This window comes from Chrysoperla carnea, chromosome 1, assembly GCF_905475395.1.
Source record: "Chrysoperla carnea chromosome 1, inChrCarn1.1, whole genome shotgun sequence".
NCBI lineage: Eukaryota > Metazoa > Arthropoda > Insecta > Neuroptera > Chrysopidae > Chrysoperla > Chrysoperla carnea.
Genome location: NC_058337.1, coordinates 66,156,822 through 66,176,545, shown reverse-complemented (window position 1 = coordinate 66,176,545; position 19,724 = coordinate 66,156,822). Strand labels below are relative to the sequence as shown.

Genomic DNA, 19,724 nt, shown 5'->3' with positions numbered 1-19,724 from the left:
ATATCCTCTACTAAAAACGAAAACATGCATTGAGAGTAATCTGTAAAATCAAATCAAAATTTTATTTCGATCAAAACAAACATTCGATTATAATATTTTAATCTAAACTTTTAAAAAACAACCGCCTTACACAGTCATGCGCTTTAACTGGAGTGTAGTTCTATATACATTTCGTAATAATTCTCATGTTACAGTAGGTATCGGATCAATTCTATTGTACATAATAAACGGAGTAAATTTTATAATAATTTTACAATTTTATTAAAACAGTAAAAATAAAACTATCTCACAATCTCACCGTTAAACAGCAAGAGATAAGAAAATAAGGTAAATATCGTATTACGAACTCTATATTATAATTTCCTGTTTGATACAAACAAACAAGTAACATAGATTTTTTTATTGGTTATCCTTCTTAGTAATAATCTTTTTATAGATCTTACATTCCTGTGTTTTCATAACATTATTTCATTTTTTACAGGAAAGATGAATCAAAATAGACAGAAAAATAAAGGGTTTCGAACCAACAATCAAAATAATGTATGTATTAAATTTTCCAGTTTCAAAATAACTATAAAGTCAACGTTGAAAAAATTTGATTATTTTTAGGTGAAGAAAGTAAGATTTGATACAAGTCAACAGTGGCGTTTATCGCGAAGACAAATCCAAGGTAATCTAAGCTATAAAGATAATATGTTTTAAAAACGAGGCTAAATTAAAGTTTTATTGCAGCTAATAATGCCCCAAATCGTAAAGCGATACAAAACAATTTAAAAATGATTAAAAGCGGGACAACACCTTTAAAACGAGCGCAAGCTGCATATTATGGAGGAAATAAAAATCGGAGTCCGTTGGTTGTGCAACCAACGCGACCGGTGAAACGTGCCACTGTCACACAAGATTCCAATAAATTACCCGTTCATGCACGATTAGGTACCAAGTCGAATGTAAATGGTGTCGCTTCAACTGGAAGGTATTTACCCTTTTATTAGCCAAGAATTGGGGATTGGGCCACTTCCGATACGTCAATAAAAAAATTATTTTTAAACTTGCCAAGATATAAAAATAATAGCAGATTTTTTGTATATAGCGATGTATCGAACGGAGTTCTATGATCGATTCATCACCGATCAATAGGGTATTCTACTATTTTTGAAAAAGTACTTCAAAATGTTGATTTTGCTAATAAAAAGCCACCAAAAATTTATTCCGGAAAAATACACACGCTTTCTTGCCAAAAACTTAAATTAAATTTTAAACCTTTTTTAATCTGTCAAAAACGCGGGCATCCAATTTGATGACGAAATATGGGTATCAGGGCTATACGAAATAATACAAATAAGTTTGACAGATATATCTCATAGACATCTGATCACTACATAGTATAAAACAAAGTCGCTTTCTCTGTCCCTATGTCCCTTTGTATGCTTGAATCTTTGAAACTACGCAACGGATTTTGATGCGGTTTTTTTAATAGATAAAGTGATTCAAGAGGAAAGTTTATATGTATAATAACATCCATTAAATAGTGGAGAAGTACGGGTATTTTTGAGGTTTCTAATGTGATGTCGTAAATAATTACATTTTTTCCGCATACATTGCAAACGCAGGCTGAACCCTACGAGTTTAATCAAAAATTTATTACGGATAAACACCTGTTGAGGGCGGGCCACGGGCAGTAATGAATAAATCAAAACTACTGGATCGATTTTAATCACATAGGCTATATATTTTATACCCGTGCGAAGCCAGAGCGGGCCGCTATGTTTTTATATACAACGTTCACAGTTTTTCTGTAGTGTATTTAGTATCAGCATTGCACCCGTGCGAAGCCGGGGCAGGTCGATAGTTATAATATAAATACTTTTCTATGTATATGTTATACCCAACTGTCTACACTGAACTAACTGATGGTCTATGACTCATACCGCTATGACATCACAGCAGGGCTTACCCGAGTTTTAGGTCACATTTTAAAAGAAAAAAGTGCTTTAATGACTCGAAATCAGAATATTGAAGTATATTTTTACATAAATTTTAACTTTTTTCAATTCATGATTTATTTTTGACTAACGATAATACCCTATTACAAGTTTTAATGAGTATTCTGTAAGGTGGAGCTTTATGTTGAATTCACACTAGAACGACGAATGACCCGTGAATAATTACATACCTGCTCGTTGAACTATGAGATTATGAGTTAAACATAGCTTTTTCTACCATTAATCGTATAGTTTTATATAGTTCGTTAAACAATTCTGTCGAAGCTTTTTATAGATTCATTTATTCTGGGAATTAAAAATAAATACTGGGAAAGTGATATTAAAATATCCACTACCTATAAAAATAAAAAAAATGATGAATCACCTACAAAATACTTGAATAAATTTCAGCTGATTCCTTAGTAAACCAGTGTAATAGGCTACTTAGAAACTTAGAATTGAGAACAAAATATGAATAAAAACTTTACTCAACATTTATATTTTATAGATAACATTATGATATAAAAAAGATTTAGTTGGCAAAACAAGCTGTATCCATGAAAAATTAAAATCAAACCCAATTTTCAGACTGATGTGATGTAATTTCGGAAATCGTAAGATTTCCAAATAATAATAATTCATAAATATTAACCATGTAGCAAGTAGCGATTGAAAATTTAAATATAGTCTTTTTTTATCAACAATATCGTATGGAAGAGAAAATTGTTTTTCAAAAAATTATTAAAAATATTGAAATGCAAATTATTCAAAATTTCGATATCACTACATTCAGGGTGTAGTACATAATGAAGAGGTGTACAACTAGATGTTACAACAATCCAAAATTTCAACTGTTATTTAAGCATTCCAAATAATTCCACATTCTGCCCTTGCGACAAATAATTAGTTTTTAACCGACTAGTGCTTCCCGTGTGGTCCCATTTCATTTTGGTCGAGTTCTGATAACGGTATCCATGTCAAAATCATAAAAGTCTTAAATTTGCATTAAGTATGCACGACAAGAGGCCGAATAACTCAATATCATGCCAACCGATTTCGATGATTCTTTTTTTAGTGATAAATTAGTTAGTGCACTTCAGGTTCACTAAAAATCACAAAATAAAAAAAACTTAACAAAAAGCGACTTCAAAAGAAAAACTTTACCAAAACAAATTAATACGCACTAAAAAGTAAAAAATAATGATAATATAATGTAGTTAAAATTATTGTTATTTTTGGAGTCGGTGTCAACCAAGTTAATATAGCAAACTGTTCTGTCAGAGTTGTTTCCTTGGCTGACACCGACTCCAAAAATAACATTAATTTTAACTACATTATATTATCATTATTTTTTTACTTTTTAGTGCGTATTAATTTGTTTTGGAAAAGTTTTTCTTTTGAAGTCGATTTTCTTTTTGTTAAAAGTTTTTTTTATTAATTTATATCTCTACTAATTTATGGTCGAAGCATAGATTTTTCATAGACTGTCAGATAGTGACAGAAAACAAATTATCAATTTTTTACATTATGCCAATGATACGGGTTATATAAACACCCGCAAGCAACAGAAAATGTATAAAATAACATGCATAACGCATTAATGCATAGATAAAAATTAACATTTGTTTGTAAAACAAAGAGAACAACTTTTCACAGTCTGAAATCAATACATTAAAACTTTATTGGTAGACGGTTTTTTTGTTACAAATTTCAACATTAACACTTTTTTTTTAATTAACTTTTATTGTATTGTTGTCCACAAGAAAACCGTCTGCCAATAAATTTTTAATGTATTGAACAGTCTTCCCTTTTTTTCAAATGAATGCCAGACTGTAAAATTTTGTTCTTTTTATTTTATAAACAAATGTTAATTTTAACTATGCATTATATTATTTTATACATTTTTCTGTTTCTTGTGGCTGTATATATGTCTCCTATAATTGGCAGACTGTAATAAATTGATTTTTTTTTCTGACACTATCTGATAGTCTATGAACCATCATTCATAATTTCATTAATCCTCTCAGATCCGGATTTACTTACCAGACAATTGCCGTAGGCGGAGAGAATTAGGAGGTTATATATTGTAAAGATTGATATATTGTTGATTAGACATTGGAAATCAAATAATGAGTATTTGTAATGATGAATAAAAGAAAAAAGGTTGAGTAGCTCAGAGAGCTAGTAACTGATAAAAACAGAAGACAACACATTATGCAGAATAAAAAAACGTTAACGATACAGAAAAACCAGTTACATACAGAATGAAATTAAATTCTTAAATCCGGGCCTAAATTCACTTTTAAAGCCTTACACCACTCCAACAAAACAATTATACTGCACTGGCAGGGCAGAGCGTTGTAAAGAATATTCAGGAAAACCCTGTATTGTGTTAAAGTGAGATATCAGTGTATCTATTTAAATTTTCAGTCGTAACTTTTTCGGAATATTTGTTTAAATAATTGAAACTATTTTAAAAATGAAAAAATTCTGTTTAGAATTAACAAAAAATTACCACTAAAATCAACTGGAATCGTTACCAAAAATCCAAGCAATTCAGCAGTTCAGCAACTTATAGCGCAAAAGCGGGCACTGCGGCTAAAAACAATACAGCAGCAAAAAAAATTGAAACAAATAGAAGAGACATTAAAACGAGTAAGTCTCTTTTTATTTTTTGCTCGAATAAAATCTTTTTTTTTAAATGTTTTTGCTTTTTCAGAAAAGTGGTGTACTTAATACTGGCACATTACGTAGTGATCAATTACTAAGGAAACACAATAGGAATAATGTTACAATTAAAAATAGAATTCGTCAAAATTTAGGAACAAATAGCTCAGCAGCTGCGGCAGCCGATTTAAGCGTTAGTGTGGCTAACGATTTTGCCTTACAACGCCAACTTTTAAATAATGATGTTGCTGGTGGTTTTACGTAAGTATATTAAAATGTAAAGTTATTTTCAGTTCGGCAATATTATTCAGAAAGTTAGATAATTTCAAACATATTTACGATGTATATGGTTAATGTTAATCAGATTCAGGTCAGGTAGCGAAACTATACGGGACTCAGGTCCAACTATTTGTTGTGCAAGTAAGATGTCATTGTCATATTTCCGCTCATTAGATACTTTTTATTGAAATGGTATCTTCATGCTTTGGAAAACATGAAATTACATAAAAGAGCAGGAATTTGGGCTAGAATTTAACATAGCCAAAAATCACTTCCTTAATTTTAATACAAGTCACACACCAATTTGCATATCTATCTCAATTTATAATCGCTAAAAAAAGTATGGAATGTCGTAAAATAACTATAATATTTCGGGAAAAAAGTGGGAACGGGCTGAGAAATTGAAACACCAACAGGAACTTGCTCGATACCAACTTAACTCACATACAAATTTCCAACCGTCTAGCTCAATGCCTTCCAAAGTACTGATATCTATTTCCGTTTCTTAAATATTGTTCTGCCTAGTAAACAGACCTACGTACCCAGTTATCACTTTATTGAAGGTATTTGGCAATCTTTCAGAAAATTTTTCTTTTTCCGGAATCACTCATTTTTCCATCATTCGAAACTCTTGCTTAAAACAATCTACTAATAAAAAAAAATCTCATTATCATTATGATTTTCTAAAAATTCTTTTTAATTCATTTTACACAGCAATAGAGTAAATAGGAGGAATTTAAATCGGCCAGCACTTCGCAGTAACGAGGTCGATCCTGTAATACAACGAGAAATTTCACTTATACAAGAACGTAGCCGACGTGCAAAAATGGATCCATCATTATTTTCGCCACCATTAACAAATATAAATTCAACTGCACCAGCGTTAGCGCCTGTCTTAATACAACACGAAAACCCATTAACACAATTAGGAGGAATAACTACTTCTCTAGTACCGAATGATACTAATAGACCTAAGTTGTCATTACATGAACGTTTCAGTCTCTTGTAAAACAAAATATATTACAGAAGCCAAAATATGATTACATTTATTTTTATTTAAAGCAATTTTTATTTTGTTGAGTATGAATTTTTTTAATTTTTGACTAATTAAAAAAAATGGAAAATATATTATAAATCATTATTTCATTAAAATACAAATTATTTTTTGTAAATAAAACGATATTTAGTGAAGCCTATGTTATACTATCAAAATATTTTGAGTTAATTACGATTATGTTTTGTTTTGAATCTCTTTTTGATCGTTTAAAATCGGCGGATCTATGAACATAATACGTAGGTTACAAAATTTATTTATATATTTATGCATAAGAAACTGTTACGTCCGCTTCTATTAACATGATTCCCAATCTAAACTTAAGTTAATGTCATTTAATACCCGCTAAAGTACTTTTCGATGATCAAAATTATTTTGATGGATCTAGGCAAGTTATTTTGTAATTTGATCTTCTGAACATGAACTTTTTGAATTAAAGTTAATTCGAATCTCATTTTAGTTGTTAAAAACAAAAGAAATCAAAAAACATTTAACAATCGTTTATTGTGTTTGTTAATATATATATATTTTTTTTTTTTTGCTCAATTTGAAAGATATACTAACTAGAAATTAACTACTCCAATCCGAAAAATCTGAGTCTGCGGTACTATAAACAGATAACATTTGGAATCTGTTATAATATCTCGAAAACTTAACGTTGCGAAAAAGTGACTTTTTGTTTATAAAAAGTTCAATTGAATGTTTGCTAGTTTTAGCGAATTTTCTCATAAAAAAAAAATAATAATAATTTTTTTGCTTTAATAAAAAACTTCTTAGTACTTCCTAATGTATTTCGAACGAACTCTTTCCCAAAAAAATTGTGTTCATGAGGTCAAAATACATAGAAAGAACTTGTATACACTCATCCTGGATACTTCCCTGATTTTATTTTGAATTATTTTAATAGGTATGAAGTATTGGTACCTAGTTAAAGTAGAAAAATTGTATTGTTTCTGTAAATCACATATTGTCCAGATGGCGTTTAACCTTTTTTTTTTTTGAATTTTGTAATATGTTTTGTAATTTTGTATTGTAGTATGCGATAACGTTTGTACACGTTATCGCATTCTTGATCGAAGTTCAAACTATGATTTTAAATCATATTGATGGAAATGGGTTTTAAAGAGTTTTGTATGTTATATAAAAAATTATTGTAAGATTTTGTAACTTGTAGGATTTTGAGTCCAATAAATATTAGGCAATGTAATGTCTAATTGAGGCTTTACGATTAACAAGTTAATTTTTAAATATTATTTAATAAACTTGAATATATCAATTTCAAAATGAATATTAGTAGAATAGGAACACTAAAATTATATTAAGACATATTCAATATAATTGTAGTGTTCTCTTGAATTTGAAATTATTAAACTTTTCGTAGAATCAATAACATTGATTTATATTAAATACTGAATATGTACTAAACCTTACAGATTTGAAAATTAAAATTACTTCGATTTGATTAACGCCACAATATTGAGTCAAAATAAATCAATGGCATAATTCATGGAAATTCATTTTGGAATTATTAAAAATAGAATGTAATTGATATAATTCAAAACGTGTGTCGATTAAGTTTAAGAAAATTTTGAGTTAATTTGCTTTATTACTTTTTTTTCTTTGTGTATAATACAAAATTAGATTAGAAGAGAGTAACTTTTTCTCCAAAAGTACCTCTTCTTAAAATTAGCCTTTTTTATAAAGTAATCTAATAATATAGATTTCAAATTATTAAAATTTATTTTATAATTAAATTTTACGAATACAATAATGATTATTTTATATATGTGTTTTTAAAAATTACCCTGAAACAATACTAATCCCAGTCATATCATTATTTTAATTAATAACCAGTAGAAAAATCAACAGTTGTTGGAATTTTCGATTCAGAACAGTATAGTTCATAATTTTTTGCAAATTGTTCCGCAATGTCTTTTGCACGACTTGTTCCTGACACATGAGGTGTTATAAGTACCTGCAAAATATAAATACATTCATAAAAAATATTTTGAATATCATATGACATTAATATTTACTTGTGGCATATCCCATAAAGGACTTTCTTTTGGAAGTGGTTCAAGTTCAAAGACATCCAGTATCGCCCCTGATATCCATTTATTATTTAGTGCATTTATTAAATCGTTTTCAGCAATTATTGATCCTCTTCCTATATTAATAAATACTGCACTTCTTTCTAAAAATACAACAAATGTTTTTCAATTTTTTCCAAAAAACATGTTTAATGAATGTGGGGTTTATTCAGTGCTACTATTTACAAACATTGTACCAATTGTATACTAGTAGTTAATAAATTTACAACTGATTGGATTGGAGAACTTTATCTTCAAGTGCAGCTCTTTCTACAAACGCATAAATATTTTTATCTTATGATGTTTCGATGGTTCTAAATAGCCGCCGAAAAAATATAGCATAACTTTCGTGAATGACTGATTAAAAATGATATTATAATTGAAAAAAAGTGAACACAAACAGTTGACTGAGTTAATTGTTGAAATACCATGTATAGGAAGTGTTGATTACTCTGTCACATATACATACATGTCACACATATATAACTGATATTCCCATATAATACATACTATACAATTTGCGCTCTCACGGATAAACAGTAATGTTTACGAAAAGTTGTTTATTTTTTTATAAGGAACATTTTTTGTGTTTAAACTAATGTTCTATCTCTAACAGTTTAAAGATGGGGCCTACGGACCCAAGACCCAATTGACCTATGTTTCTCATTTACGAACTCGATCTCACTTTTTACATCCTAGGCACGCCATAAAAATTTCAGCTTGATATATCTTCGTTTTTGAGTTATCGTGATGACAGACAAATGGAAATGGACTACTGATTGATTTTATGAACACAGGTCAAAAATAGTTTATATTAGGCATCCTTGTTTATAAGATCTTGTGTGTTTATAAGTGATACAATATCGCTTCCTGTATTAAGTAAAGGAAACCATCAACAAAGCAACAAGAAAAACAAACCAACACAACAGCGATTCGGTTTAAATTCAACTCTGACAATATCACCAATCGACTTATATATTTTTCATATTGCTTCATGATAGATGGACGCTACTACTATCATTCTTAAGTTATACTATCGTTAAGCCTAACTTAGAAAAATTTCTAAATAATCGAGGTGGTAAATAAACTTAATAACAGCCTTAGCTTTCGATTCAATATACAATCATCAAAGGTAATTTATAATAGTTTATTGGAAGTAAGTTTCAACTCGAAAATCAATACCTCGCATAATATAAACCAGCCAGACAAATACTTACTTGCACAATGTTTCAATACATCATTATTTAACAAACCAATTGTTTCCTTAGTGGATGGTAATACATTGATAACGTAATCACAATTACTTAAAAATTCATTTAAGTTTTCTGTTGTGTAATATTTATTTATAAATGATGGAAACGAATTCCGATTTGATCTTCCTAAGCAAATTAAATTTCCACCCAATAAATTTAAATTTTGCGCCACTGAAATAAATTTTCATTTGTATTAATTATTTCTATGAATGATACAGGCAGCGGCAAACGGTATGAAAATCTTAAAATATTGGATAAATCGAAGATTCTATAAAAATTTGGGAATTTTAGCCTCGATCAAGGAAAATGATAATAACTCCGCACTAATATTATGAAAATTGGATCACGTTCAAATTTTTCTCGTTGGAAAGTCAATAACACCCACATTCACAACCAAGATATTCTTTCAAAATGGGTATTTAGATTCTAGATTCAATTTCTACAATATTAATGCGGCACCCTTCCTTTAAGATTTAATGCGGGACCCCTCCTGTGTCTTCTGCACTATGTGACAGTCTGAAATAGAATACTTCAACAAAGTGTATAATATAGAGCGCAATCAATCCTTTCACTGGTTGTGATTAGAAAACCAAAAAGGCGGCGATGCCTAAATCACCATCGTCAGATATTTGGTACCCCAAACATATATCTGACACCGAAAGAGGGCAGGTGATCGATAAATGGAGTGCTAAATATCAGGAGAGCAGGTTTTAAACTTCATTGGTTTTTGTAAATGACTATGACCGCTTAAATTGGCGGTTAAAAGGTCTTTAAAAACTATGTTACTATGTTACTTCCACAAACCACATAAATATGCGTTTCCGTTCAACATTAATTTTAGATCACATCAAAATGTGAAGCACAATAAAGTTGTAAGTAAAAAATAATTCAAAGTTTTCATCTTCAAGTCTTTATTGCTGTCGTCATTATCTAATGATGGTACAAAACAACGAAGAATTACTTAAATCTCAACTCGTAATCAATTAATTCTTAAACCTTAATATTTCTGATCTGATTTTTTTGATAATACTTACCAAGAGAACTAATTTGTCCTAAACCTAAAATGCCGAATGTTAAATCTGATATAATTCTATAATTTTGTATAGAACCACTTTTATTCCAACAATGCTTTGTTTGATTTAATTTAACTTGGAACATAGAACGTTCATGGTTAACAATAGATGCAATCACATATTCGGACATAATCCTTAAAAAAATTGAAAAAAAGTGTAATAAATTGTCGCTTGAACCTTAAAATTGAGACATATGGAAATGAAGTTAATAATTTAGAAATAAAATACTTTTATTTTTGTTGAAAGTATATATAGTATCTTTTCTTCAAGCAATAAGCTTCACAGAGTTTGGTTTTTGAACTCAAACGGGAATGTTCAGGAGGATTGAACAATGTTACTGTTCCAGATACGTGAACGAATCTATAAAGTGGTAATATTAAAATTATACAATAAGTATATATAGTACGTCCTATTTTTAAGACAATCAGAAATAAATATCTTAAGTCTCAGAATTTCTTGTTTACACGAAGACAGAATTGTATTGTCCGACTATTGTTCTATCCTGGGTAAACTATATAATTTTAGCGGAACTGGTTTCAAAGACAAGGGTATGTATTTTAATCAAAATTATATTGTTCGAGGACACGTCCAAAAAGAAATGTAATACATCAAAATTATTAGAAAACATAAATATCAAAATATTTTTGGTAACCATATTTTTAATCCCCTATTAAATTTACCGTCCAAAATGTTCGCCAGAAAATCTTGTAACCAAATATGGTAAATCACCACCCTTATAACTTTCATGCTTATAAATAACATCTAATCCTGCCCATGTCATTTGCACCCATTTCACACTTTTTGTTTGATACAAATACGGTACAAATAAATCAGCGTCAGCCACAATTATTTCTGAACTTAATAATAAATCCTCATCTCGTGCACTCCCTAAAATTTTGACCATTAATCTATGAAAACGATTTTGCACAAACGATTTTGCATACCATTATCGATTTGCACAAACTTTAAATTTGGTAAAATACGTCCCAGCTCATTTTTTAAATTTGGTATTTTTGATAAAACTGTAATTATTTTGCTCATTCTTGAAATAATTATTTATGCTCTTAAGTTTACGTAACCAAACAAAAAAAATCATCAAATGTTTATTAAAAAGTTGTCAGTACGGTCCTGTCTGCGATAAAAAGACATTCATCTGATATTCGACCAACGAACGGGTCATAAAATTTAAAGTTTCTCATTTAACAAAATGTAAGTTCTTATTAAAAAAAATATATATATATATTTATTAGTTAAAATTTCAAAAAATGAATATTATATTTTTTTAATAAATTAACAATTCTTAAATTGAAATAATTCTATAATAATAATTATGTAATCGGGTTTCTAACCTAAATATTTTATTGATCGGAATATATTTCAAATTACCTAACGTAAAATTTTCAATTTTAGATAAATAATAATGTCAGCCCTTCGTCAAATTTCACGACTTTTACGTCCAACAGTTTCTCGTATTCAACAGAGAAACTATGCTGAGGCACGTAATGAAAATGAAATGAGTTTTACATTAGCCGCAGCTAACGAAGTATTCTATGATGCCGAAAGTGTAAAACAAGTTGATGTACCATCATTCTCTGGTGCTTTTGGTATTTTACCCAAACACGTACCCACATTAGCCGTACTTGCTCCAGGTGTTGTCACAGTTTATGAAAATGATGGAAAAACCAACAAAGTTTTTGTTAGCAGTGGAACAATTACAGTAAACGATGATTCCTCAGTTCAGGTTAAATTTCATTAAAATCTAAATTTAACTTATACGTATAAATAATTGTATATTTTTCATTGATTACCATATATTTGAAACTTAATTTGTGTCTTCCTTATGAATGGCATGCAACATTTTATCGGGGAAATGTAATTTTAATTGCATCACAAGCTAAATATTGTTTAATACCCGCCTAATTTTTTGTCATAATCACTTTGTTCGGATCTCGAGAAAACGGGATTTCGGACGAAACTCGTCTAACTGCTGCATACAAATTTTATGAGATGATAATCAATGATAACTTTAAATATTCAAAGTTTCATACGATTTTCGAAGTTAAAAAAAATCCGAATTGTGAATTTTTCAGCATAACTTATAAAATTATCCGCAGAAATAACACAATACAGATAGAAATAACACTGTTTCTAAAATGAAAAAAGATATCAACGCAAATATTTTACAAAACTTCAAGTTCTAAGCATTGTTCTTTTTAAAGCTAATGTTACAATTTAAGAGCATTTTCTGATAATACTATTTATATTTTCAGGTTTTAGCTGAAGAAGCATGCCTTTTAAGTCAAATTGATGCTCAAGCTGCACGTGAAAATTTAAGCAAAGCACAATCTGAATTATCTTCAGCAGCTAATGACCGGGTATGAGTTGCAAATACTTTGAAATGTAGTTTTTATATTCTGTATATATGAAATACATCAGATTAAGTTTAGTTAAAGATTTTTAATTCTTAAAATTATTGATGGTACGGACAAAATATTGGTATAGGTATAAAATCATCTAATTGTGTTTGTCCATCTGTCTGTCTTTTATCACGATAATTTAAAAACGAAAAGGTATAAAATCATCTAATTTTGTTTGTCCATCTGTCTGTCTTTTATCACGATAATTTAAAAACGAAAAGGATATTGACTTATGTTGTCATCTTGTTAACCGTCAAAGAAAGAACAAATATAGCATTGTCTATATACAGGATATTCTAACAATTAACTTCAATTATTTTCATTTGGAAATCGTTATAATTTCAGGCACGCGCTGAAGCTGCAATTGCTGTTGAAGTATGCGAAGCTCTTGTTAAAGCTGCATCAGAAGCATAAGTTTTGTAATCGTTAATTCAGAGTCGTTATTTAGAAAATAATAAATTCATAATCAATAAAAATAAAATAAAAACAATTTTTTCTTTATATCTTTTATTTCATTTCTGTACCTTGGTGATGTAGTGTACAAAAAGTGTGGTGTTATAAGTTTGATCGCTAAGGTTTGTGTCTGTCTTTGGCACCGTAACTATTAAACGGATGAACTAATTTTTTTTTTAGTTGAAAAGGTAATTAGATTGAGAGTGCTCTTAACAATGTTTCAGGGAAAAAAAGGTTTAGTTTGAAGAGAGTTACAAGGGAAAAACCGAATTATTCTGGAGTTTTTTAAATTTTGTAAATTTCATTTAGTATAATATTTTAAGAAAAGTTTATACACCTGTGATCACAAAGTAGTAGAGTTGAGAATATTATCAGGTTTAAAAAAATTTACTTCTCTTTATTTTTGAAAAAATGTAATGTTTTCTGATCAGATTTAAATTTGATATTTGATAGGCAAATTTATTATCCACTTACAGACTGTATAGATTACAAGCCCATGCTAAAAATTTTAGGGTGAAATGACCCATCAGGAATCATGTTGAAAAAGATGCTCCTATATATGTAGTGAGACACCAAAGGTGTGACATTCATATTGACACCTGTATCGCGAAAAACTAACTCCATGGTGCGCAATCTTACTTTTGCATATAGGAGTATCTTTTTATACCATGTATATATGAAATATATCAAGGTATACACAGTTTAATCTCAAGTTTGTAACGCTTAAAAATATTGATATTACGAACAATAGTCTATTTCCGATTGTCCGTCCGTCCGTTAACACGGTAACTCAAAAACGAAAAGAAAAATCAAGATGAAATTTTAACAGCGTGCTCAGGACGTAAAAAGTGAGTCGAGTTCGTAAATGAGCAACATAGGACAAGGCCTTGAATCCCTAGGACCCATCTTGTAAACCGTTAGAGATAAAACAAAAGTTTAAAGGTAAACAAAATTTTCTTTATAAAAAATTAACAACTTTCGTTTGAAACATTTTTTCGTAAACATCATTGTTTACCCGTGAGGACGCAAATTAGCTTAGAACATTATATAGTATGTATATATAGATACCTATTGTATACGTTACATATATTATGTATGTGTTTGTTTATCTATCCTTGCTTACATGACGAAAAAAAACAAACGGATGCGTTATCAACACTGGCTATACATGGTATTTCAACAGTTAACTCAGTTAATTTTTTTTTCACTTGTGCAACATGAGTTCTGGTAGGTCATTTCACCCGAAACATTTTAGCATGGGTTTGTAGTCTAATAAATAAATTAATAAAATTTTGTATTATTTTTCCGCAATACATATATTGTACAGAGAATGTCATGTTTCTATATTTTTCTTTCTTTTTTAAATAGTCTAGTCTAGTACTCCATTATTTTCAAAGAAAGAAAGTGCTGACATCTAAGTTTATCATTTGCATTTAGTTTTGAAAAATAATAAAACATGTGAATCTGTCTAACATATCAGCTGATGGTTAAACGTAAGCGGTAAAACAAGAAATTATTAACGTCAAGTATTTATAATTTTTAGTTTATTAAAAGGTATTTATAATAATAATAACATAATTTGCACTCTTTTTATTATATTTCTAACTACTATAATGTAATCAGTAATGCATTTCTAATTACCATTCCCCTGTTCGTTATGCTTAGATACTTATTTGAAAATTTCCGTTTTATCACCATATATTGATAACGTATATTTTTTTCTTTTTTTTATTATCATAAAATGCAAGAATCAAGAAACAGTCATCGTAAATCGTTTTGCTTGGGGTATATTGTATATCCATATGGTCACTATAAATCCAATCATCACACAACTAACACAAATTTTACGAACGACAACTATTAACACTGCTATAAAAATTATGCCTTATTATGCTGTTGCAAAAGGAAAACGTAGAGGAATTTTTGAAACATGGTAAATATATAATATTAAAATTATTTGGTAATAGTTCAGTTTTAGCACTTTTTCTTATAAAACATCCTAGAACATCAGGAAAAAAACCATTTTCAAGCATTTTTTACGTAGATTACGAATCTATATGCGACGATACCGAAAAATTCTTTAATTCAGGAAAATATGCTTTTTGAAAATATGAATTTTCTTGGTTAATACAAGTTATATTATAAGCCTAAAATGGAATATATGTGTTAAGTTAATTAAACATGTTTTTATGATATTTTATTTACCTTATTTATTATTAAATATGTTAAAATTATACAAAAATTATAAAAATATATTCAATAAAATAATTTTTTTAAATATTTAAGTATTGAGTAGGTATCAAAACAAATATGGCGTCAACAAGTGACATCTACCTTGTTTGTGTATGTATGCATTTATAAAATAAGGTTGACGACACAATTGATGGATAGTATGAAAGCATAAAAACAACTATTAATCTACGATACTCATGCTAACTCGATCCCGTTAAAAGTACGATTGACATCAAATCACAGAGTGAACGCAAGGGCCAAAAACTCGCAGACCCGTCCTAACTCGACCCCATTAAAGGCATGGCCAACCCGTAGATCGCAGGGTGAATTCAATCACAGAATGAACGCAAGGGCCAAAAACCCGCAGACCCGTCCTTACTCGACCCCATTAAAGGCATGGCCAACCCGTAGATCGCAGGGTGAATTCAATCATATGGTGAACGCAAAGGCCAAAAATCTTGCGAGCGGGTTTTTTGGCCCTTGCGTTCACTCTGTGATTGAATTCACCCTGTGATCAACAGGTTGGCCATGCCTTTAATGGGGTCGAGTTAGGACGGGTCTGCGGGTTTTTTGGCCCTTGCGTTCATTCTGTGATTGAATTCACCCTGTGATCAACAGGTTGGCCATGCCTTTAATGGGGTCGAGTTAGGACGGGTCTGCGGGTTTTTGGCCCTTGCGTTCACTCTGTGATTGAATTCACCCTGTGATCAACAGGTTGGCCATGCCTTTAATGGGGTCGAGTTAGGACGGGTCTGCGGGTTTTTGGCCCTTGCGTTCACTCTGTGATTGAATTCACCCTGTGATCAACAGGTTGGCCATGCCTTTAATGGGATCGAGTTAGGACGGGTCTGCGGGTTTTTGGCCCTTGCGTTCACTCTTTGATTTGATGTCAATCATACTTTTAACGGTATCGAGTTAGCATGAGTATCGTAGGTTAATAGTTGTTTTTAGGCTTTCATACTATCCATTAATTTTGTCGTCAACCCTATTTTTGCATGTTTACACAAACAAGATAAATGTCACATGTTGACGCCATATTCATTTTGAAACTCAATACTTAAATATTTAAAAATATTATTTTATTAAATATATTTTTATAATTTTTGTATAAATTTAACATATTTAATAATAAATAAAGTAAATAACGACCTATTTTTAATTAATTTATGAATACAGTTATTCATTTTTAGGCTTGAAAATATTAACCAAGAAAATTGAGTATATTTTCCTGAATTAAAGAAAAACTGTAAGTTTTTCGGTATCGTCGCATACGGATTCGTAATCTACGTAAAAAATGCTTGAAAATGGTTTTTTTCCTGATGTTCTAGGATGTTTTATAAGAAAAAGTGCTAAAACTGAACTTTTACCAATTATTTTTAATGATACCCCAATCTCGATATGTCAAATCAGGGAACATAACTAGAACGATATTTTCAATTTTTCACAAGTATACTTTTTTTTGTTACTAATGAATACCTTGAATGTCTCTCGAAATTGTATCGATTTGAATTTCTATGGGTGTAGGTGTAGCGTGTAAAATGTTGTATAACGAACATTTTTGAATATATTACAAAAAATTAATTTTATTTTCGACACATCGTGTATCGTAATTATAAATCGCTACAACTGTTTAATATTTTCACTATTAAAACCATAACATTTTAGGGCTGAATGTCAAGAATCCATAAAAGGCGTCGCACATGCAAAATTTAAAAAATTTGATAGTTATGCAGCGGCAGAAGAATTTGTAAATATGTACAACGGAAAAGAAATAAAATCTGTTACAATGCAAGAATTAGCTTCACCAGAAGTTAAAGTCGAATCTGATGAAGATTTAGAAACGTATCATGATGCATTCTTAACAGATGATATGAATGAGTACGAACTATTTAATTTTTTAAACTATTATCTGGAGCTTCGATAACGTCCTATCTAACATTGATTTCCAATCAGATACCATTTCAAAGCAAACGCATAAGAATAAAAAATTTCTTGTTCAAAAACCAATAATACTTTATTCTAGTACAATATCTCGAAAAAAGTTCAATTGCGCTAAAAATTCATCTGAAAAATATTGGCATTGATAACAGAGGGGTAGAAACGTGTAGGTGCAGTTTAAAATATTTTACGTAGATCAGTCAAAATATGTTGTTGTATATGCCTTATAAATAGTGGAGGAAAATTAACCACATTTAAAACTACCAAGAGTTATTGCACACCTCTAAGCGAATCATAAGAAAAATTATGTTTAGCGATTTTTAAGGGCTGGGTCAACACCACCTAGCCCTTATATTATTATTACGTTTACGAAGCTCCATGATACTAGCCTCAAAGATAAATTTTTAACACAATGGCAATATTTTAGCAACGATATTTTAGTAGCTGAACATATAAGTAAAATAGATTCGATTTTCGAATCATTTAAAAGCAAAACTAAAGATCTTTTAACACAATTTAATGAAGTTGCTGAATCGTATAAAAATTCAATAATGGAAGAAATGCTTAATTTTAAAGGAAAAGTTTTGAATGATAAAGTAGGTACTTCAAATATTAAATCTGCCACAACTCCAAAACGGAAACGTACAACAGACAATGAAAACACTGATCAGAAAAAACGAAAGGAAAAACATGCACTTCCGGTGGATAAAGATGGTTTTGTACATGTATACACAGACGGAGCTTGTGAAAATAATGGACGACCCAATTGTAAAGCTGGTTTAGGGGTTTGGTTTGGTGAAAATCATCCATTGTAAGTCTATTAATTACCCTTTATTACTTTGTTAATTACCCTTTTTTCAAAAGCTTTGTGAATAATTTCTAGAAATGTTGGTGAACCAGTAAAAGGGCGAGCAACCAATAATGTTGGAGAAATACAAGCTTGTACCCGAGCTGTCGAAATTGCTCATAGTGCTGGTGTTAAAAAACTTTGTATTAATACTGATTCACAGTTTGTCATAAATTCAATGACAACATGGTTGCCAAATTGGAAGAAACGTGATTGGAAATTAAAAGATGGTGGGCCGGTTAAAAATAAACACGATTTTATTGACTTAGATAACGCATGTCAATTAGTTGACGTAAAATGGGTAATTTTGATTTTTAAATATATTTGTGTAATTACAATAATGCAGTGAGAATAACGTTTTTTGTTATAGAATTATGTTAAAGGACACGCGGGAATTGCAGGAAATGAAGGAGCTGATGCCTTAGCTAGAAAAGGTGCCCAAATGTTTGGCAAATAATTAATGTTTGTTCCTATGTATTTTATATTTAATAAGTAATATTATTTCTGCCCTTTTTCAATATTCATATCTTATATTAAGGTATTCATTCATCTTCGTTTTTACAATGAGAAGGAGGGCACAAATAAATTGATGATAACGCAAACAAAAGATACATTTATCCACTGTAAATGTAACAATAATAAATAATTATTACATTTAATAGAATATGTTTTATTCATGTACCTTCTAAATATGTAATAGAAATTATTTAAAAGAATATTAATTCAGTAATCTTGTCGTCTGAAAGTACGGAGTAGTCTGCACCATATCCGGTAGTTCTGATTTTTCGCAGACTTGTTTATGATGTTGGTCTAATGAATAATCCAAGTTTGTGACCTCGAGCGCGGAACGCAACTTTGACAAATCGAAAAATCCGTGAAAAATTTGGATTTTGTGCGATTACAACCTTAAAGGACTAGTTTTTTGATAAAACCTTTTCAAGGCGTTTTCAAGTAGACTTAATTTGCTACAATATGAAACTAGAATGGACTCTGTAGATCCAATACTTTCCGAGATGAAGCCTTTCATAATTTATCGGCGTAACTTTATACATCAGAGCTAAGGTCAAATCCGGTATAATCCAAGTTTGTGACCTCGAGTGCTGAACGTAACTTTTTCAAAACCCGGAAAATTAGCGAATTTTGGGCTAAAGGAGTATTTGTACGTAATTTAAAGTAGACTAAATTTGCTACAATATAAGACTAGAATTGTCTCTGTAGATCCAATAGTTTCCGAGACAAAGCTGTTCAAAATTCATCAATTTTTCTAACTTCGCATTTTTTTGCAATATTTCAGACGTCACTCGAACTACCCTAGAGTTCTACATACCTCCGTGTGATGTATCCTATTTTTCTTTATTTTCGGCCGAAAGTACGTACTTTCGGCCCGGGGATAATGAAGAAAAATATTTTTTGTACTTTTATAGCACACCCATCAATTT

General features: G+C 29.9%; 4 protein-coding genes across 5 annotated transcripts in view; 3 read left to right on the top strand and 1 right to left on the bottom strand.

Annotated features, from left to right (window-relative positions):
- The window catches only part of LOC123305248 (ATP synthase subunit delta, mitochondrial), a 109,846-nt gene extending 96,541 nt beyond the window's left edge, over positions 1-13,305 (top strand). Inside the window, exons 1-4 of one of the 2 annotated variants that reach the window (XM_044886910.1) lie at positions 11,463-11,607; positions 11,809-12,139; positions 12,669-12,773; positions 13,161-13,305. In XM_044886910.1, the coding sequence (XP_044742845.1) occupies positions 11,819-12,139; positions 12,669-12,773; positions 13,161-13,229 (495 nt within the window). In that variant the 5' untranslated portion in view covers positions 11,463-11,607; positions 11,809-11,818 and the 3' untranslated portion in view covers positions 13,230-13,305. Of the gene's footprint in view, positions 1-11,462; positions 11,608-11,808; positions 12,140-12,668; positions 12,774-13,160 lie in introns of those variants that run through there. The other variant, XM_044886911.1, reaches the window with a different exon arrangement.
- On the top strand, positions 200-5,984 carry LOC123305244. The gene is made up of 7 exons (XM_044886907.1): positions 200-327; positions 482-540; positions 610-670; positions 733-973; positions 4,481-4,637; positions 4,702-4,910; positions 5,643-5,984. The coding sequence occupies exons 2-7, from the start codon at positions 487-489 to the stop codon at positions 5,935-5,937; spliced, it is 1,017 nt and encodes a 338-aa protein (XP_044742842.1). The 5' UTR covers positions 200-327; positions 482-486; the 3' UTR covers positions 5,938-5,984.
- LOC123305245 (glyoxylate/hydroxypyruvate reductase A-like) lies at positions 7,765-11,534 on the bottom strand. The gene is made up of 6 exons (XM_044886908.1): positions 11,343-11,534; positions 11,079-11,286; positions 10,360-10,532; positions 9,290-9,496; positions 8,019-8,176; positions 7,765-7,957 (listed from the first exon to the last, which is right to left on the bottom strand). Exons 1-6 carry the CDS (start codon positions 11,437-11,439, stop codon positions 7,826-7,828), a joined length of 975 nt encoding a protein of 324 aa, XP_044742843.1. The 5' UTR covers positions 11,440-11,534; the 3' UTR covers positions 7,765-7,825.
- A 1,446-nt stretch (positions 13,306-14,751) lies between the features above and the next one.
- LOC123305048 (ribonuclease H1) lies at positions 14,752-18,944 on the top strand. The gene is made up of 6 exons (XM_044886652.1): positions 14,752-14,822; positions 15,017-15,201; positions 17,166-17,378; positions 17,866-18,249; positions 18,322-18,586; positions 18,656-18,944. Exons 2-6 carry the CDS (start codon positions 15,071-15,073, stop codon positions 18,740-18,742), a joined length of 1,080 nt encoding a protein of 359 aa, XP_044742587.1. The 5' UTR covers positions 14,752-14,822; positions 15,017-15,070; the 3' UTR covers positions 18,743-18,944.
- Positions 18,945-19,724: the final 780 nt, after the last annotated feature.

Excerpts from the sequence above, each read along its gene's own strand:
- LOC123305244 (XM_044886907.1), top strand. The coding sequence starts at position 487 with ATGAATCAAAATAGACAGAAAAATAAAGGGTTTCGAACCAACAATCAA. Across the intron at positions 671-732 it reads ATCGCGAAGACAAATCCAAG|CTAATAATGCCCCAAATCGT; the intron begins GTAATCTAAGCT and ends GTTTTATTGCAG. Across the intron at positions 974-4,480 it reads GGTGTCGCTTCAACTGGAAG|AATTAACAAAAAATTACCAC; the intron begins GTATTTACCCTT and ends AATTCTGTTTAG.
- LOC123305245 (XM_044886908.1), bottom strand. The coding sequence starts at position 11,439 with ATGAGCAAAATAATTACAGTTTTATCAAAAATACCAAATTTAAAAAAT. Across the intron at positions 8,177-9,289 it reads TGTATTGAAACATTGTGCAA|AAAGAAGTGCAGTATTTATT; the intron begins GTAAGTATTTGT and ends TTGTATTTTTAG. Across the intron at positions 7,958-8,018 it reads CTTTATGGGATATGCCACAA|GTACTTATAACACCTCATGT; the intron begins GTAAATATTAAT and ends TATATTTTGCAG.
- LOC123305048 (XM_044886652.1), top strand. The coding sequence starts at position 15,071 with ATGGTCACTATAAATCCAATCATCACACAACTAACACAAATTTTACGA. Across the intron at positions 15,202-17,165 it reads AGAGGAATTTTTGAAACATG|GGCTGAATGTCAAGAATCCA; the intron begins GTAAATATATAA and ends ATAACATTTTAG. Across the intron at positions 18,587-18,655 it reads AATTAGTTGACGTAAAATGG|AATTATGTTAAAGGACACGC; the intron begins GTAATTTTGATT and ends TTTTTGTTATAG.